At 47.7% G+C, this 19,752-nt stretch overlaps 1 protein-coding gene across 2 annotated transcripts; it reads right to left on the reverse strand.

The window, feature by feature from the left end:
• Positions 1 to 282: 282 nt before the first annotated feature.
• Positions 283 to 16,993, reverse strand: LOC120928892 (aquaporin-11-like). 2 transcript variants are annotated; one of them, XM_040339955.1, is made up of 4 exons: positions 16,349 to 16,993; positions 15,105 to 15,974; positions 2,950 to 3,066; positions 283 to 794 (listed from the first exon to the last, which is right to left on the reverse strand). In XM_040339955.1, the coding sequence occupies exons 2-4, from the start codon at positions 15,694 to 15,696 to the stop codon at positions 721 to 723; spliced, it is 783 nt and encodes a 260-aa protein (XP_040195889.1). In that variant the 5' UTR covers positions 15,697 to 15,974; positions 16,349 to 16,993; the 3' UTR covers positions 283 to 720. The 2 variants fall into 2 exon arrangements, with proteins under 2 accessions (XP_040195889.1, XP_040195888.1); XM_040339954.1 differs by having other exon boundaries at positions 15,105 to 16,993.
• Positions 16,994 to 19,752: the final 2,759 nt, after the last annotated feature.

A 19,752-nucleotide genomic window follows, 5' to 3' on the forward strand; every position in this document is an offset into this window, starting at 1 on the left:
GTCGTTTGCGTAAGTGATTCGTGAATGGTGCTGGACGCCATTCACGTTCACTCTGAAGCAAATGACGTCCTTGCGACGTCATTTGCCGCAATGCACGTCGGGAAAGTTTCCCGACGGAGCATGCGCTCTACTCTCGGCGCGGGAGCGCGCCTAATTTAAATGATTCCCGCCCCCTACGGAATCATTTAAATTGCGTGCTCTAGCGACGGGCAATTTTGCCGGCGCGCCCTCGCAATTTACGGAGCTACTGCTCCGTGAATCGAGGGCAGCGGAGCAAATTTGTGGGGGCGCAGGGCAAAATCGTTGCCCTGCGCCTCCGCAAAAAAAGCGCAATTCTCTTTGAATCCGGGCCAATGCTCATGAAATACACATTTAGATGACAAGATGTGTTTCATTTTTCCAGGTTGCAAAAAAAAAAAAAGAAATAAAAGAAAAAATAGCCATTTGAACAACACGTGGACAATAAATATGCCGAGAGCACCACGTATTGGAGAGCACCACGTATTGGAGAGCACCACGTATTGGAGAGCACCACGTATTGGAGAGCACCACGTATTGGAGAGCACCACGTATTGGAGAGCACCACGTATTGGAGAGCACCACGTATTGGGGAGCACCACGTATTGGAGAGCACCACGTATTGGATGGCTACTAGCACCTTCATAGAGAGGAGACTCGTGGCAATCAGAGGACTTGCTGAACATGGAAGGCAGTGATCGCCTAGTCCCTCTTCACTCTCCCAGGCCGGAGCTTCGGAAATATGTACTCCAATAACAGGAAAGAGAGCAACATCCCTGAAATGAGAGGAAGTAAACAAAACTAGAATAGTGTCGGGTCAACTTTTTTATTATTTTAAACTTGACCTTTCGGTAACGCCGCACTTAAAGTGATTCTAAAGGAATCTTTATTTTTTATAAACACGTCATATTTATCTGCTTTGTGCAATGGTTTTGCACAAAGCAGCCCTGATCCTCCTCTACCTGCCCCCCACCTCCTCCTAAAATATGATACCCTGCCCCCAGCCCCTCTTACAATATGGTGCCCAGCTCCTTCTAAAATATGGTACTCTGCCCCCAGACCCTCTTACAATATTGTACCCTGCCCCCAGCTCCTCAAAATATGGTGCCCTGCCCCCAGACCCTCTTACAATATGGTACCCTGCCCCCAGCTCCTCCTAAAATATGGTGCCCTGCCCCCAGACCCTCTTACAATATGGTACCCTGCCCCCAGCTCCTCCTAAAATATGGTGCCCTGCCCCCAGACCCTCTTACAATATGGTACCCTGCCCCCAGCTCCTCTTAAAATATGGTACCCTGCCCCCAGCCCCTCTTACAATATGGTGCCCAGCTCCTTCTAATATATGGTACCCTGCCCCCAGCCCCTCTTACAATATGGTGCCCTGTGCCCAGCTCCTCCTAAAATATGGTACTCTGCCCCCAGCCCCTCTTCTTATATGGTTACCTGCCCCCAGCCCCTCTTAAAATATGGTACCCTGCCCCCAGACCCTCTTACAATATTGTACCCTGCCCCCAGCCCCTCTTAAAATATGGTACCCTGCCCCAGCCCCTCTTAAAATATGGTACCCTGCCCCCAGACCCTCTTACAATATGGTACCCTGCCCCCAGCTCCTCCTAAAATATGGTGCCCTGCCCCCAGACCCTCTTACAATATGGTGCCCTGTCCCCAGCTCCTCCTAAAATATGGTGCCCTGCCCGCAGCCCCTCTTACAATATGGTACCCTGACCCCAGCTCCTCCTAAAATATTTTACTCTGCCCCCAGCCCCTCTTAAAATATGGTACCCTGCCCCCAGCTCCTCCTAAAATATTTTACTCTGCCCCCAGCCCCTCTTACAATATGGTTTCCTGCCCCCACCTCCTCCTAAAATATGGTACCCTGCCCCCAGACCCTCTTACAATATGGTACCCTGTCCCCAGCTCCTCCTAAAATATGGTGCCCTGCCCCCAGACCCTCTTACAATATGGTACCCTGCCCCCAGACCCTCTTACAATATGGTACCCTGCCCCCAGCCCCTCCTAAAATATGGTGCCCTGCACCCAGACCCTCTTACAATATGGTACCTTGTCCCCAGCTCCTCCTAAAATATTTTTCTCTGCCCCCTGCCCCTCTTACAATATGGTTACCTGCCCCCACCTCCTCCTAAAATATGGTACCCTGCCCCCAGCCCCTCTTAAGATATGGTACCCTGTGCCCAGCTCCTCCTAAAATATGGTACTCTGCCCCCAGCCCCTCTTCTTATATGGTTACCTGCCCGAACCACCTCCTAAAATATGGTACCCTGCCCCAGCCCCTCTTAAAATATGGTACCCTGCCCCCAGACCCTCTTACAATATGGTACCCTGCCCCCAGCTCCTCCTAAAATATGGTACCCTGCCCCCAGCCCCTCTTAAAATATGGTACCCTGCCCCCAGACCCTCTTACAATATGGTACCCTGCCCCCAGCTCCTCCTAAAATATGGTACCCTGCCCCGAGCACCTCTTACGATATGGTACCCTGTGCCCAGCTCCTCCTAAAATATGGTACTCTGCCCCCAGCCCCTCTACTTATATGTTTACCTGCCCCCACCATCTCCTAAAATATGGTACTCTGCCCCCAGCCCCTCTTACAATATGGTTTCCTGCCCCCACCTCCTCCTAAAATATGGTACCCTGCCCCCAGCCCCTTGTACAATATGGTACCCTGCCCCCAGCCCCTTGTACAATATGGTACCCTGCCCCCAGCCCCTCTTACGATATGGTACCCTGTGCCCAGCTCCTCCTAAAATATGGTACTCTGCCCCCAGCCCCTCTTCTTATATGGTTTCCTGCCCCCACCTCCTCCTAAAATATGACACCCTGCCCCCAGCCCCTTGTACAATATGGTACCCTGCCCCCAGCTCCTCCTACAATTCTTGACATCTTATAACCCATGAAATACAGAAAACACTCACCAATAAGAGGTCCAAACCAGTAGACGATGATATACTGCAGGTAGCTGTGACCATGGCACAAGAAGACAACTGCAAAGGCCAACACAGGGTTGAAGATGGCTCCAGTCAGTGGTCCACCTTAAAGTCCATAAAACATTCCTGGATTTAGTACAGATTTAGTGCAAAAAAAACAATAGGTACCGTAATTAAAGGAAAATGGGGATGTTGTGATTCATTCGGTGCTGTCAAGTATTCAGAAAACTGATGTAAGAACTTTGGAAAACCTTGAAGCCAGAAGGTAAAAATGACAACTGACCCCCATGTGACCACCTGACAGAGCAGTGATGAGGAGGTTGTCATAAGAAACCATAGAGTGCTAAGGAGGACACGGGAGATGGGACATTCCCAGAGGTTTTGGTTTCTTTAGAATCTTCACCTGGCCATTCCTCTTCAATGCAGCGCCATTCGGCACGACGAGTGTTGAATATTAACGCAGGTACTTACAGGATACACAACTCAGAAGATTGAAAAGGTAAATTATTTCATTGGACAATAATATTATAAGTCCATTATTAATATTATAAGTGCATTATTGTATTGTATTCCAGGCATGTTATTTACCTGCAGACATCCAAAAATCCTGGGCTGGATTCAGGTAGATTTGCGCTTTTTTTACGGAGGCGCTGGGCAACGTTTTTGCCCTCCGCCACCGCAAATTTACTGCGCTGCCCTTGATTCACGGAGCAGTAGCTCCGTAAATTGCGTGGGCGCTCCGACAAAATGCCCGACGTAAGCGCGCGCAATTTAAATGATCCCGTAGGGGGCGGGAATCATTTAAATTAGGCGTGTTGCCGAGCGTAGGGCGCATGCTCCGTCGGGAAACTTTCCCGACGTGCATTGCGGCAAATGACGTCGCAAGGACGTCATTTGCTTCAAAGTGAACGTGAATGGCGTCCAGCGCCATTCACGATTCACTTACGCAAACAACGTAAATTTCAAATTTCGCGACGCGGGAACGACGGGTATACGTAGCATTGGCTGCCGCTGCTATTAGCAGGGGCAGCCTTGCGCAAAAAACGACGTACGCAAACAACGTAAACTGCGTACGCAGGGCTCGCGTAATGTTGTGAATCGGCGTTAGTATGCAATTTGCATACTATACGCTGACCACAACGAGAACGCCACCTAGCGGCCTGCGTAAGAATGCAGCCTAAGATATGACTGCATAAGGAGCCTTATGCCAGTCATTTCTTAGGCTGCAGTCGGCGTAACGAGGTTCCTGAATCAGGAGCATTCGTAACGCCGGCGCAGGTAAGCAATTGCGCTGCGTAACTATGGTTACGCAGACGCAATTGCTCTTTGAATCTACCCCCCTGTTACCAGACCATTCAATAATAATATTATACGTGCATTATTATTATTAATATTATAAGTGCATTATTGTATTCCAGGCATGTTATTTACCTGCAGACATCCAAAAATCCTGAGACTGCTGGGCACCGCCATCTTGGATGTGATGTCAGCTGCCCCAGCAAGCTCAATCAAGTGGCACTCTATAGTATTCCCCTTCACTCCGCCCCCAGCAGCTACATAAAAGGATTATGCAGGAGGGGCAGAGGAGCTAGGCCAGCACAGACAGTCGGTAGACTCTCCCAGAAGAGGAGAGGGCTATGCTGTGTAAGGAAAGGAAGGGGCTGTGCTAGGGAACAAACTCTTCCCGGAGTTTTTCAGATTGCCTATTGAATTTAGAGGCACATTGCATGTGGTTTAACCACTTCAGCCCCGGAAGATTTTACCCCCTTCTTTACCAGAGCACTTTTTGCGCCGCTTTAACTGACAATTGCGCGGTCGTGCGACGTGGCACCCAAACAAAATCGACGTCCTTTATTTCCCACAAATAGAGCTTTGTTTTGGTGGTATTTGATCACCTCTGCGGTTTTTATTTTTTGCGCTATAAACAAAAATAGAGCGTAAATTTAAAAAAAAATGCAATATTCTTTACTTTTTGCTATAATAAATATCCCCCAAAAAATCTATAAAAAAACTATTTTTTTTCTCAGTTTAGGTCGATACGTATTCTACATATTTATGGTAAAAAAAAAAAAAAATCGCAATAAGCGTATATTGATTGGTTTAGCAAAACCGTCTACAAAATAGGGGATAGTTTTATTGCATTTTAATTTTTTTTACTAGTAATGGCGGTGATTTGCGATTTTTATTGTGACCGTGACATTGCGACGGACATATCGGACACCTTTGACACATTTTTTGGGACCATTCATATTTATACAGCGATTAGTGCTATAAAAATTGCAGTTATTACTGTATAAATGTGACTGGCAAGGAAGGGGTTAACACTAGGGGGCGCTGAGGGGGTTAAATATGTTCCCTAATGTGTGATTCTAACTGTAGGGGAGGGGGACTCACAAGGGGAGGAGACCGATGTGTGTTCCTCTGTACTGGGAACACACATCGGTCTCCTCACCTGACAGGACAGCGGATCTGTGTGTTTACGCGCGTGCCCCCCAGACGGTCCTGACAGGACTGTAGATCACGCTCGCCCCCCAGACGGTCCTGACAGGACTGTAGATCACGCGCGCCCCCCAGACGGTCCCGACAGGACTGTAGATCACGCTCGCCCCCCAGACAGCCGTGAAGCCCAGGACATCATATGACGTCCACCCAGGATGGGTGATCCCATCTGTGGACATCATGACAATGGGCGGTAGGGAAGTGGTTAAAAAAGATCATTTATGGAAAGGAAACACTGCAAGTAAGCATTTTAAATACTTAGGGCCAGATTCACATAAGAGATACGACGGCGTATCTGCTGATACTCCGTCGTATCTGCTGATACTCCGTCGTATCTCTGTTTCTATCTATGCGACTGAATCATAGAATCAGTTACGCATAGATATCCATAAGATCCGACCGGTGTAATTGTTTTACACTGTCAGATCTTAGGATGCAGTACCGCGGCCGCCGCTGGGGGGAGTTCGCGTCGTAAATCAGCGTTGGGTATCCAAATTAGGAGTTACGGCGATTCCCGACGGATTTTCGCGTTGGCTACGTCGCCGCTAGTCTAGTTTCCCGTCGCAAAGTTAGTCGGTTTTTTTAGTGCCCTAACTTTACGCAGCAATCATATTGCTGTATAAAGTATGGCCGTCGTTCCCGCGTCGAAATTTAAAAAATAACGTCGTTTGTGTAAGCAATCCGGGAATACGGAATTACACTACGCGCGTCGCCGTTCGAAAAAATGACGTCACGGCGCGCAAAGCACGACGGAAATTACGAAACGGAGCATGCGCAGTAGGTCCGGCGCGGGAGCGCGCCTAATTTAAATGGCACACGCCCATTTAAATTGGCCCGCCTTGCGCCGGAGGATTTCATCGCAAGTGCTTGGTGAATCAGGCACTTGCGATGAAAACTTGCGGCAGTGTAAAGTATCTACGATACGTTACGCCGCCGCAGTTATATGTGAATCTGGCCCTTAAAGCGGGGGTTCACAAGCTCCCCCCGTCGCATAAGCTGCGTCACGATTGCCGAAAGGAGCCGAACGGCGGTGCGCAGGCGCAGTATAGCGCCGACTCACCGGCTTCTTTCGGCAATCGTGACGCAGCTTATGCGACGGGGGGAGCTCGTGAACCCCTGCTTTAAGTATTTAAAATGCTTACTTGCAGTGTTTCCTTTCCATGACGCAGCTTATGCGACGGGGGGAGCTCGTTTTTGGTCATCACGTCAATCACCAGCAAGTTAGGAACGCCCACTCCCGCGGGATTCGCAACCCGGAAGCCGCGGGTGAACTAGCTGTACCGAGGTATACAGCATAAAAAAAAAAAAATAGGCATAATTGTATTGTAATGTGTCGGGACATTGTAATACTAGAAAGTAGTTTTAGGGTGAACCCCCGCTTTAACTTCTCTGTGCGTTCTCTGCAGTTGTCTAAGTTGGTAACGGGGTCACATTGTTGTGGGGTCACATTGTTGTGGGGTCACATTGTTGTGGGGTCACATTGTTGTGTTGATCTTTTGTAAAGGACAATTATTATTTGTTTTAAATCTGTTTAATAATGTAGCTCTTCTAACTGCCAAGTACCGGCACACGGACCATGGACTTTGTTCTGATCACCAAGCTTTGGATTCCTTTGATTATTATTATTAATAATTAAACCATGTTTCTTTGTTTTAGCCAGAAGGAGATATAATGGAAATCTTCAGCGGCAAAAGCATTCATTCAGCCTCAAAATGATGCTAGAAAAAAATAATCATGATACATCAACAAATCCAAGAACAGCAACGGTACAAAGTAGAATCCTGTGTAACCTTTGTTCTTCTAAGCCTTCAGCTAACTTCATACAAATTACTCAGTGCTACATTTGCTAATAATTATGGAGGAGCCCTGGGGCCATCATAAAAAAAAAAAATACTAAATTCTGAGTTTCAAAGTCAGAATTCTGACCAGAGGGCCAGATTCTCAGAAGAGTTACGCCGGTGTATCTACTGATACACCGGCGTAATTCGAATTTCCCGCCGGCGTATCATTGTTTTGTATTCACATAACAAGATACGCCGGATTTAGGCTAGGATCCCACTGGTGTAAATCACTTACACCGTCGGATCCTAAATGCAATACAACGCCGACCGCTAGGTGGCGTTTACGTTCAGGTCTCATTTGTTTATGCAAATGAGCCTGATACGCCGATTCCCGAACGAATTTGCGTTGCGTAGCCGTCGCTTACGTTGTTTGCGTAAGCGTAAGGTTACCCCTGCTATATGAGCTGTAACCTTACGCCAGTCCGCCGTATGCCATGTTAAGTATGGCGTCGGGTCCGCGTCGTCTTTTCCCGTCGGGTAAGTCGTTTTCCTAAGTCGTTCTTGAATACGACTTTACGTCAATGACACACACGTCGGCGTCATTGACGTTTTCCGTCGAGAAATGGAGCATGCGCACTGGGCTATTTTAAGCCCGGCGCATGCGCAGTTCGATCGGCACGGGGGCGCGCTTAATTTAAATACAAGCCGCCCCCTTTGAATTACGCGGGGATACGCCGGGCCTTTTACACTACGCCGCCGCAAACTACAGAGCAAGTGCTTGAGGAATACGGCACTTGCTCCAGTAAGTTGCGGCGGCGTAGTGTAAATGGCTTACGCTACGCCCGCCGCAAAAGTACGAGAATCTGGCCCAGAATTCTGAGATTCAAAGTCAGAATTCTGAGATTAAATCTCAGAATTCTGAGTTTCAAACTCAGAATTACACAGAATTCTGTTTTTTAATCTCAGAATTCTGACTTTGAAACTCAGAATTTAGTATTTTTTTTTTTTAATGATGGCCCCAGGGCTCTTCCATAAATAATAACCTCACATCGAAGTCTCTACCTGAAAACAAAATCCTGGTTGGAAAAGGACTTGAACATGAAGATTCTGCATTTAAAGGAACACTAAAGATAATTAAAAAAAACAAACAAACATGTTATACTTACCTTCACTGTGCGGCTCGTTTTGCACAGAGTGACCTTGAACCCGGTCTTCTGGGGTCCCTCGGCGGCTGTCTCTGGTCCTCCCCGCAAGAACTAACCACCTTCATGAGAGCTCGCATGGTGGTTAGTTCTTGCGGGCGTGCTCCAGTGATACAGCCGGCGGCTATAGCCGCTCACTGTATCACTCGGCCCCGCCCCCTGCGCGCTGCATCATTGGATGTGATTGACAGCAGCATGAGCCAATGGCTGCGCTGCTTTCAATCAACCGATGAATGAGCAAGAAGCTGGCTGAGAAGCCTGCGCGTTCACGGCGCAGGACTTTCGAGGAGTCAGGTAAGTAAACGGGGGGCGCTAATCAACAGATGTTTTTTCACCTTAATAGAATGCATTAAGGTGAAAAAACTTTTACCTTTACAACCCCTTTAACCTGAAACTGATTTTTTTTTTAATAGAGAGGTGAAGGGTCAGCAAATCTGTTGGATTTTATTACTATTTGCATGCCCACTGGGGTGAATTCCCTTTACTTCCTTTCCTAATTAAAGGTTACCTCCATGTTTTATGATAGTATACTCACCAATAATACTGTCAAGGGATGTTGCTAAGATTATGAAAGACCCAGGGCACCCTGGGGCCACCGGTACGAGCAGTTCTGTGGTGTGTGTAGCCTACCTGCAGTACACTCTCTGCACACATATGCCGCAGTCCTTGTAACACATATGCTTTGTCCTGGGGTTTATGTGTGTCTACCATTTGTAAAAATTAAACTGCAGCTGCTACGCAAAATAATCGAGTGATTATAAACAGTGGTGTATGTGGGGATGGGTGCGCTTAATGATTAATACTCTATACATATAATTGGTACTACTATCATATATGTTAGATAAAGTGCATAAATACAACAACACCTAAGAGAATTACAATAGTGATACTAGTGCTCCAGCACAAAAAGTCCGCTATGGCAGTAATCCTACTGACATTGCAACAATGACATGTGCTGGGCCACACAAAATAAAGTCTTGTAATAGTTTAAAGTGCAATAGTGCATGAGTGATTCTTTAAACAAAGTCCATAACCAATCCTGGATGATTGAAGTCAGATGTGTGCTCAGGAAAATCACAGTGGGGTAGATTCAGGTAGGGCTGCGCACTCTTACGGAGGCGCAGCGTGCCGTTTTAACGATACGCCTCCGTAAATTACTTGCGCTACGCTTCATTCACGAAGCAGTAGCTCCGTAATTTGCGTGTGCGCTCCGTAAAACTGTCCGGCGTAAGCGCGCGTAATTTAAATGATCCCGTAGGGGGCGTGGATCATTTCAATTAGGCGCGTTCCCGCGCCGAACGTAGTGCGCATGCTCCGTCGGGAAACTTTCCCGACCTGCATTGCGGTAAATGACGTCGCAAGGACGTCATTTGCTTCAACGTGAACGTAAATGGCGTCCTGTGCCATTCACGATTCACTTACGCAAACGACGTAATTTTCAAAAATCGCGACGCGGGAACGACGGGTATACTTGGCATTGGCTGCTCCTGCTAATAGCATGAGCAGCCTTACGCAGAAACCGACGAACGCAAACAACGTAAAATGCGAACGCCGGGCGCGCGTACGGTTGTGAATCGGCGTGAGTATGCAATTTGCATACTCTACGCTGACCACTACGGGAACGCCACCTAGCGGCCAGCGTAAGAATGCAGCCCACGATACGACGGCATAAGAGCCTTATGCCAGTCATATCTTAGGCTACAGTCGGCGTATTGAGCTTTCTGAATACAGAAAAGTCGATACGCCGGCGCAAATTAGCAATTACGCTGCGTATCTATGGATACGCAGGCGTAATTGCTACTTGAATCTACCCCAATATTTTTAGATGGTTCCTTACCAGATGGTAATTCTCCTTATTTTGATACCAAAAAAGGAGTCATTTAACGCTTATACAGGTAAACCTGTGTAATCGGATGCGTCCTGACACATAGAAGTCTTGCAGTCATATGGATTCCAGTATGTGCATGAAAAAATAGGATAATGCGGTACTCATCCACGCACGTAATTTCGTCACTTCCTGTTCCGCTGGTTTTGACTACCAACGAGGTGGAGCGCACGCCCGGGACATACGTCCAGCGCCCAGGATCTGCGATCCTAAACAACCCACGCGATCAAGCCTCAGTGCCGGGTTTGGGGCACACCAAGCAGTAAGGCCCCGTACACACGACAGAGTTTCTCGGCAGAATTCACCGAGAAACTCGGTCAAAACCCGGATTCTGCCGAGAAACTCTGTCGTCTGTACAGTTTTGGCTCGATGGAGCCGCCGAGCAGCTCGTCGAGAAAATAGAGAACATGTTCTCTATTTTCTCGTTGTTCTATGGGAGAAGGCGGCCTGCCGAGCTCCTCGGCGGCTTCATCCCAGAACTCGACGAGGAACTCGACGTGCTTGGCACGTCGAGTTCCTCGGCCGTGTGTACGGGGGTGTGCAATATGGGAAATAGGAGAGAAGAATAAAAGATATCTTATTATCATTATTATGGAAATCGGCAATCGAGCGCTGATAGATCCCTAAAACGTGAGTGCTATAAAAATATGACATTGCACTGGAAGGATGTTGACCCTTTCACAGCTCATGCTTTTTTCCGTAATGTTCATGGTGATCTACCCAAATTCAAGCTGACATATAAAAGTAGAGCGTGCCCTAAGAAGGTTACCAAAATATGGCAACCATGGTTGGATGTCTCTGATGCTTTCTGGGGAGATGTCTTATCATCAAAGCTTAAAGGAGTTGTAAAGGAATTTTTTTTTTGCCTAAAATAAATGTCTGCAAGGTAGACAGACAGAATAGTGTAATGATTCTGTTAAAAAACGAGTAAACACCTATTAAATTCCTTCATCTATATCGCCTCCGGCATTCTAGTTTCTGTTCTCTCATTTACTTCCTGGTTTGCGGCGCTCGTTCATGTTAGAGCCACATTTCCCAGTATGCATTGCGGCACGCCCAGTAATTCACACCTCCTTGAGGTCTCTAACACGTAGAGAGCGTCCTGCCACACAGATGTAGTTCCCAGGAGGGGGCGCGCATGTCACTGACCCCCACAGTAAAGCCTCCCTTCACGGTGGTCAGTAAAATCAGACAAGCAGGAAGTGAACAGAACAGAGAAGAAATAGAGCAACTTCTGAGCAAAAACGAACAATGAGGAAGTGAAAAGAGGAATGTCTGCAGGTAAAGGATGCTTATTATGAAAAAAAAATGTTTTTCCTTTACAACGCCTTTAAAGCGGGAGTTCACCCATACATTTTTTTTCCCCCTTAGATTGAGGCTTGTTTTGTCTAGGGGAATCGGCTAGTTGTTTTAAAATCCGAGCAGTACTTACCGTTGTAGAGAGCGATCTTCTCCGTCGCTTCCGGGTATGGGTCTTCGGGACTGGGCGTTCCTTCTTGATTGACAGTCTTCCGACAGGCTTCCGAAAGGCTTCCGACGGTCGCATCCATCGCGTCACGAGTAGCCGAAAGAAGCCGAACGTGGGTGCGGCTCTATACTGCGCCTGCGCACCGACGTTCGGCTACTTTCGGAAAATCGTGACGCGATGGATGCGACCGTCGGAAGCCCGTCGGAAGACTGTCAATCAAAATAGGAACGCCCAGTCCCGCAGCCCCATACCCGGCGGAGAAGATCGCTCTCTAAAAAGGTAAGTACTGCTTCGATTTTAAATAAACTAGCCGATTCCCCTAGACAAAATGAGCATGCATCTAAGGTTAAAAATAGCAATTTCCGGGTGAACCTCCACTTTAATTAATCAGGTTCTCTCCACTGATGTAAATCGGTGTGGCATACACAAAGGGCTGTTATTTTTGCTTTGTATTGTATATTTCTGGTTTATTTGCCAAGTTAAAGTGTTTTAGGGACCGTGGCGCTGCTGTGTGGGGAATGTATGTGGCGTTGGTATGAATGTGTACGTGTGGATGTCGTTTGGGGTTCCCTTTTTTGGCACTGTGTATTTTTAAAATTCTGCTTATGACGCTCTCACCTCCTGGGAATCTTTATTTTCTTAAGTGTGCGAGAGCCTGGTGGGCATCTGATTCACTAGTGTTTGGGTTTCCCACAAACACGGTGTATAGAAGAGTAATGTCAATTATTTGCATTCCTCCTATGTATATTGAGTGCCAGAGTTGTTCTTTCTTTTTTTGTGTTTTATTTCTGTAAAATCGAAATAAACACCTAAAAGGTGGAATTGGGCTTTATTGTAGTAATAACAAACCCAGATAATTCAAATTATGTACCGTATTTATTGGCCTATAACACGCACCCTAACTTTGAGGCCGCGTACACACGGCCGAGAAACTCGACGGGCAAAACACATCGTTTTGCTCGTCGAGTTCCTTGTTCGCCTGTCAAAAAACTTGTCGAGCCAAATGTTCCCATTGCCCAAGAACATGCTCTCTTTTTGGCTCGACGAGTTTTCCGACGGGTTTCTCGGCGAAAAGTGTACACACGGTTTTCTCGGCAGAATACGCCTCCGATCGAGTTTCTTGCTGAATTCTGCTGAGAAAACCGGTTGTGTGTATGTGGCCTAAGAGGGAAGTTTCAGGGAAAAAACGCTCCACAGCCCCCTGCGTATAACACGCCGGCACAGTTTAACATCTATTTTCACGGTAAAAAAGTGTTATAGCCAATAAATACAGTATATATATTCTTGATGCATAAACCGAATTTACCTTCTACAAAAACCGCATTTCAGAATGATCAGTAGATCCTGAAATGCAGATAACTGAGTTAGACTTGACAGGCGGTGAGGTGACGGCGACGGGCAGAGTTTTGCTGATTTCCGCCATTACTAGTAAAAAAAATATATACCCCCCCCCCCCGGATTTAATTTGAAAAATCTGGTCACCTTACTATAGGAGGACCAAATTCCCCTCTCTCTCCACTGGCCACTGTTTTGCAGGGGACTATGGGAGGACCAAAATTCCCCTCTCTCTCCGCTGGCCACTGTTTTTCAGGGACTAGGGGAGGTGGATGTCAAGACAGATTCAGATAAGGCAGTTGTATATAAATATATACTTTGATTTTACATTGCTTAACTTTACATGGCTTAACTTTACATGGCTTAACCACTTGCCGACCGCGCACCGTCGAAATACGTCCACAAGGTGGCTCTGCTGGGCGAGAGCACGTAATATGACGTCCTCTCTCCCAGCCGCCACTAGGGGCGCGCGCGCGCCCCCCCCCGACTCCCGTGCGTGTGCCTGGCGGGCGCGATCGCCGCCGGGCACACGCGATCGCTCGGTACAGAGCGGGGACCGGGAGCTGTGTGTGTAAACACACAGCTCCCGGTCCTGTCAGCAGGGGAAATGCTGATCTTCGGTTCATACAATGTATGAACAGAGGATCAGTGTTTCCCCTAGTGAGGCCACCCCCCCCCCCACAGTAAGAACACACCCAGGCATACTTAACCCCTTCCCCGCCCCCTAGTGTTAACCCCTTCACTGCCAGTGGCATTTTTATAGTAATCCAATGCATTTTTATAGCACTGATCGCTATAAAATGCCAATGGTCCCAAAAATGTGTCAAAAGTGTCCGAAGTGTCCGCCATAATGTCGCAGTACCGAAAAAAAAAATCGCTGATCGCCGCCATTACTAGTAAAAAAAATATAATAAAAATGACATAAAACTACCCCCTATTTTGTAAACGCTATAACTTTTGCGCAAACCAATCAATAAACGCTTATTGGGATTTTTTTTACGAAAAATATGTAGAAGAAAACGTATCGGCCTAAACTGAGGAAAAAAAATGTTTTTTTATATATTTTTGGGGGATATTTATTATAGCAAAATGTAAAAAATATTCATTTTTTTCAAAATTGTCGCTCTATTTTTGTTTATAGCGCAAAAACTAAAAACCGCAGAGGTGATCAAATACCACCAAAAGAAAGCTCTATTTGTGGGAAAAAAAGGACGCCAATTTTGTTTGGGAGCCACGTCGCACGACCGCGCAATTGTCTGTTAAAGCGACCAAATCGCAAAAAGTACTCTGGTCTTTGGGCAGCAATATGGTCCGGGGGGGTAAGTGGTTAACTTTACAAGGCTTAACTTTACATGTTAAAGTATGGCCGTCGTTCCCGCTTCGAATTAAATTTTTTTTTTTTTTGCGTAAGACGTCCGGGAATACGAAACGCCGTAACTCACTTCGCCGTTCAAAAAAATGACGTCACATCGCGCAAAGCACGGCGGGAATTTCAAAACTGAGCATGCGCAGTACGTCCGGCGGGGAAGCGCGCCTAATTTAAATGGTACACACCCCATTTGAATTGGGCGGGCTTGCGCCGGACGTGTTTACGATACACTGTCGCAAGTTTACAGGTAAGTGCTTTGTGGATCAGGCACTTACACTGAAAACTTGCGCCGGTGTAACGTAAACGGGTTACGTTGCGCCGCCGCAATTGTACGAGAATCTGGCCCTTTATGTCTGGAAGAAGTAAATACTGGACTGCAAGGGTGGTGAATCCTGGGAAGAGGGCAAATGCAGGGGCACTGTATCCTGGAAAGCGGACATGCTCCTCCATACCACAAAGCAGTCAGTATTTACCAAGGATTCCAATGGGGTTCTTTTCAATTAAAAAAAAAAGTTTAATGAATTAGAGAACAGTACTACAGAACTTGCATGAGCCTCTCATAAGTTCACCCACTTGTCCTGCCCCCTCCCAGCCTTTTCCTTACCTGCATAGGCAATTCCGGTAATGGTCAGAGCCACCATATGAGGTTGCAGAGGGGCGCTGACCCTGGGAAGGGGGTGCAGAATCAGGAAGAGGCTGATAGCACAGGTCATCTCAACCAAGGCCCCAGACAGAGGAGATACTTGCAGGGGGCTCTCACAGTCCTTGCCCAGCTGGTGCAATGGTGACAGTCTCAGTGACCAGAGGTGGGGCATGAGCACCCAAGAAAGTCCAGCACCTGCAAACTGTGCCATCACCTCCAGAACAGTTTGTGACCCCTTTGCCAGGCCCCATAGCCACTGATTGACACTGCCACAGGGATTACAGGAGGCACCTTGGAAGGTCAGGCAGTGCAGGACAGTCAACAGGTAGATGAGGACCAGTACCAGCCAGAGCTCTATGTCAGTTTTAGTGCAGAACAGATTCATCTCCAGGGTACAGCAGCACAGCTGCACAGTGGACACCACTTCCAAGGCCAGTTCTAGCCCTAGACCTGCGGGCACAATCCTGTGGCATGCCCAGCGAAGCAACTCACATAGCAGCACTGTGCAGGCAACCAGGGCAGCAGATCCCAGTAGGAGCTCCGGAACATCCATCTGCTGAGTGCTTTGGTACAGTCCACTCTATCCCTGTTCTATTTTTTGGGTTTTGGGGCACAGTCCACACTAATCTTGTTCTTCTGCTGGGTTCTGGGGCACAGTCCACGCTACCTCCACTCTTCTGCTGGGTTCTGGGGCACAGTCCACACTACCTCCGCTATTCTGCTGGATTCTGGGGCATAGTCCACATTACCTCCGCTCTTCTGCTGGATTCTGGGGCACAGTCCAAGCTACCTCCGCTCTTCTGCTGGATTCTGGGGCACAGTCCACACTACCTCCACTCTTCTGCTGGATTATGGGGCACAGTCCACACTAATCTTGTTCTTCTGCTGGCGTCTGGGGCACAGTCCACTCCACACTACCTCCGCTCTTCTGCTGGGTTCTGGGTCACAGTCAACACTACCTCGGCTCTTCTGCTGGATTCTGGGGCACAGTCCACATTAACTCCGCTCTTCTGCTGGATTCTGGGGCACAGTCCACACTACCTCCGCTCTTCTGCTGGGTTCTGGGGCATAGTCCACACTACCTCCGCTCTTCTGCTGGGTTCTGGGGCACAGTCCACATTACCTCCGCTCTTCTGCTGGCTTCTGGGGCACAGTCCACATTACCTCCGCTATTCTGCTGGATTCTGGGTCACAGTCCACACTACCTCCGCTCTTCTGCTGGGTTCTGGGGCACAGTCCACACTACCTCCGCTCTCTTGCTGGATTCTGGGGCACAGTCCACACTACCTCCGCTCTTCTGCTGGGTTCTGGGGCACAGTCCACACTACGTCCGCTCTTCTGCTGGATTCTGGGGCACAGTCCACATTACTACCGTTCTTCTGCTGGCTTCTGGGGCATAGTCCACATTACCTCTGTTCTTCTGCTGGGTTCTGGGGCACAGTCCACACTAACCCTGTTCTTCTGCTGGGTTCTGAGACACGCAGTTCACACTACACCTGTTGCTATGTTGGGTGCAGAAGTCCAGCCCCCACTACCCCTGTTCCTTTTCTTGGTTCTGGGGCACAGTCTGCACTAGCGCTTTCCTCTGCTGGGTGTTTGGGCACACTCCACAACACTACCCCTGTTCCTCTGCTGGGATGCTCAGGCACAGTGCTCACTACCCTTGTTCCACGACTGGGTCCTAGGGCATAGTCTTTACTCCTCTGTTGTGTTCATGAATAACATCTGTCGTATTCCTGCACTTCGGCTGTGTGTAGACAAGTCTCCTCCGCTCTACTACAAACCTTCTTACAGCTCAGTGCATAGTCTACTCAAACTCCTCCTAGCTGCAGTAGCAAAGATTCCACTACTCAGTCTTCACCGCTGCTGAAGAAAGAGTTGTTTTCTGCTGCCCACTGCTGGTACTGTAGTTCTAGTGGATATAGTACACAGTATATATATATATATATATATATATATATATATATATATATATATATAAATAAATCATATTTATGGATGTTTTGTAGATTCTCAAGTCCATAATTCTGTTTATTGTACATTTGCTAAATTGAAAAAAAAAAAAGAAGGGGGGCAGCAGGGTAAGAGTTAATGCACAGAGAGTTCTTACTATGACACAGCAGAATGCAGAAAGTGCTTAGGTCATTGAAGAAAGCCTTGAAGACTACTACATCAATAATGATCTGTTAATGGGGGCTAAAGTGGAAGATTAACTTTGACCATGTGATCCCAGTGACAGGAACTTAAGCCGCGCATCAGATCAGACACGACGCCGCCTGCCGTTTCATCATCCTCCATCCACAATTTAAAGGAGAACTCCAGTCGGGATGCTAAAGAACCAGTAAACTTGAAGCCAGATTCAGGTAGAGTTACGCCGGCGTATCAGTAGATACGCCGTCGAAACTCCGAATCTGCGCCGTCGTATGTTTAAGCGTATTCTCAAATTGAGATACGCTGTTGCTAAGATACGACCGCCTGCGCCGTCGTATCTTAGCTGTCTATTTACGCTGGCCGCTAGGGGCGTGTACGCTGATTTACGCCTAGAATGCGTAAATCAGCGAGATACGCCTATTCACGAACGCACGCTTGCCTGTCGCAGTAAAGATACGCTGTTTACGTAAGGCGTTTTCAGGCGTAAAGATAAACCACCAAAAAGATGGCGCAGCCAATGTTAAGTATGGACGTCGGACCCGCGTCGAATTTTTAAATTTTTACGTCGTTTGCGTAAGTCGTCCGTGAATGGGGCTGGCCGTAATTTACGTTCACGTCGAAACCAACGAGTCTTTGCGGCGTAATTTGGAGCATGCGCACTGGGTTACGTCCACGGACAGCGCATGCGCCGAACGTTCAAAACGTCAATTACGTGGGGTCATGCCTTATTTGCATAAAACAAGCCCACCTCTTCCCAATTTGAATTAGGCGCGCTTACGCCGGCACATTTGCGCTACGCCGCCGTAACTAAGGACGCAAGTGCTTTGTGAATACAGCACTTGCCTCTCTAACTTGCGGCGGCGTAGCGTAAATACGATACGTTACGCCGGCTCAAACATACGCCGCCCTACGTGAATCTAGGTATTAAAGCGGAGGTTCACCCTAAAACAATTATATACCATTACATCCAGCACACTTCCGACATGTACAGTATGCTGGTATTTTTTTTATTTTTTTTCGCTGTACATACCGTTTTATAGTTATTTTTCTTTTCTCACTCCCGCGGGGAGTAGGCGTTCCTATGAAGAGGCGTAGATGATTGACGTGCGGATAAGGCGCGTCACACTTTCCGAAAATAGCCAAACTGGGACTCGGCTATATACGGCGCCTGCGCAGTCAGCTCTACGCGGCTCTTAGTCTGTGTGCAGGCGCCGTATAGAGCCGAGTCCCAGTCCGGCTATTTTTGGAACGCGTGACGCCCTTTATCTGCACGTCAATCATCTACGCCTCTTCATAGGAACACCTATTCCCCGCGGGAGTGAGAAAAGAAAAATAACTATGGGCCAGATTCACAGAAGAGATACAACGGCGTATCTCCTGATACGCCGCCGTATCTCTGAGATACGCTTGTCGTATCTATGCGGCTGATTCATAGAATCAGTTACGCATAGATAGCCCTAAGATCCGACAGGTGTAATTGACTTATACCGTCGGATCTTAGGATGCAATTCTAGGCCGGCCGCTAGGTGGCGATTCCATTGCGGTCGGCGTAGAATATTCAAATGACTACTTACGGCGATTCACGAACGTACGCTTTACCCGTCGCTCTAACTTTACATTGTTTCCGTCGAGATACGCCGCGTAAAACTAAGGCTGCCCTCTAGGTGGACTAGCCAATGTTAAGTATGGCCGTCGTTCCCGCGTCGAAATTTGAAAAATCACGTCGTTTGCATAAGTCGTCCGTGAATGGCGCTGGACGCCATTTACGTTAACGTCGAAACCAATGAGGTCCTTGCGACGTCATTTAGCACAATGCACGTCGAGTAATTTTCCCGACGGAGCATGCGCAGTATGTTCGGCGCAGGAACGCGCCTAATTTAAATGGTGCCCGCCCCATTTGAATTAGGCGGGCATGCGCCGAGCGGATTTACGTTACACCGCCGCAAGTTTACAGGTAAGAGCTTTGTGAATCAGGCACTTACGCTGTAAACTTGCGGCGGTGTAACGTAAATGGGATACGTTACGCCGCCGCTGCATAACACAAATCTTTGTGAATCTGGCCCTATAAAACTGTATGTACAGCGAAAAAAAAAAAAAAAATACCAGCATACTGTAGCTGTAGGAAGTATGCTGCATGTAATGGTATATCGATGTTTTTTAGGGTGAACCTCCTTTTTAAATTGATTCCATATCCAAGTACCTGCCCTTGATGTGTCACACAGTAGACAAATGACCACTTATCACAAAAATGTAAACAGATATGTGGAGCAAGATGCCTTCTTTGGTCCTCAGTCCTGGTCTGCAATTACAGTGCACACAGCAGACTAGCTGAAAGTAAACAAGCAGTGGCCCAGATTCTCGTAGATGGGCGTAAAACTGCGGCGGCGTAACGTATGTCATTTACGTTACGCTGCCGCAAGTTTTACAGGCAAGTGCTTTATTCACAAAGAACTTGCCT

This window comes from Rana temporaria, chromosome 2 (assembly GCF_905171775.1).
Source record: "Rana temporaria chromosome 2, aRanTem1.1, whole genome shotgun sequence".
Lineage (NCBI taxonomy): Eukaryota > Metazoa > Chordata > Amphibia > Anura > Ranidae > Rana > Rana temporaria.

Excerpts from the sequence above, each read along its gene's own strand:
- LOC120928892 (XM_040339955.1), bottom strand. The coding sequence starts at position 15,696 with ATGGATGTTCCGGAGCTCCTACTGGGATCTGCTGCCCTGGTTGCCTGC. Across the intron at positions 3,067-15,104 it reads TACCGGAATTGCCTATGCAG|GTGGACCACTGACTGGAGCC; the intron begins GTAAGGAAAAGG and ends ATGGACTTTAAG. Across the intron at positions 795-2,949 it reads CTGGTTTGGACCTCTTATTG|GGATGTTGCTCTCTTTCCTG; the intron begins GTGAGTGTTTTC and ends CTCTCATTTCAG.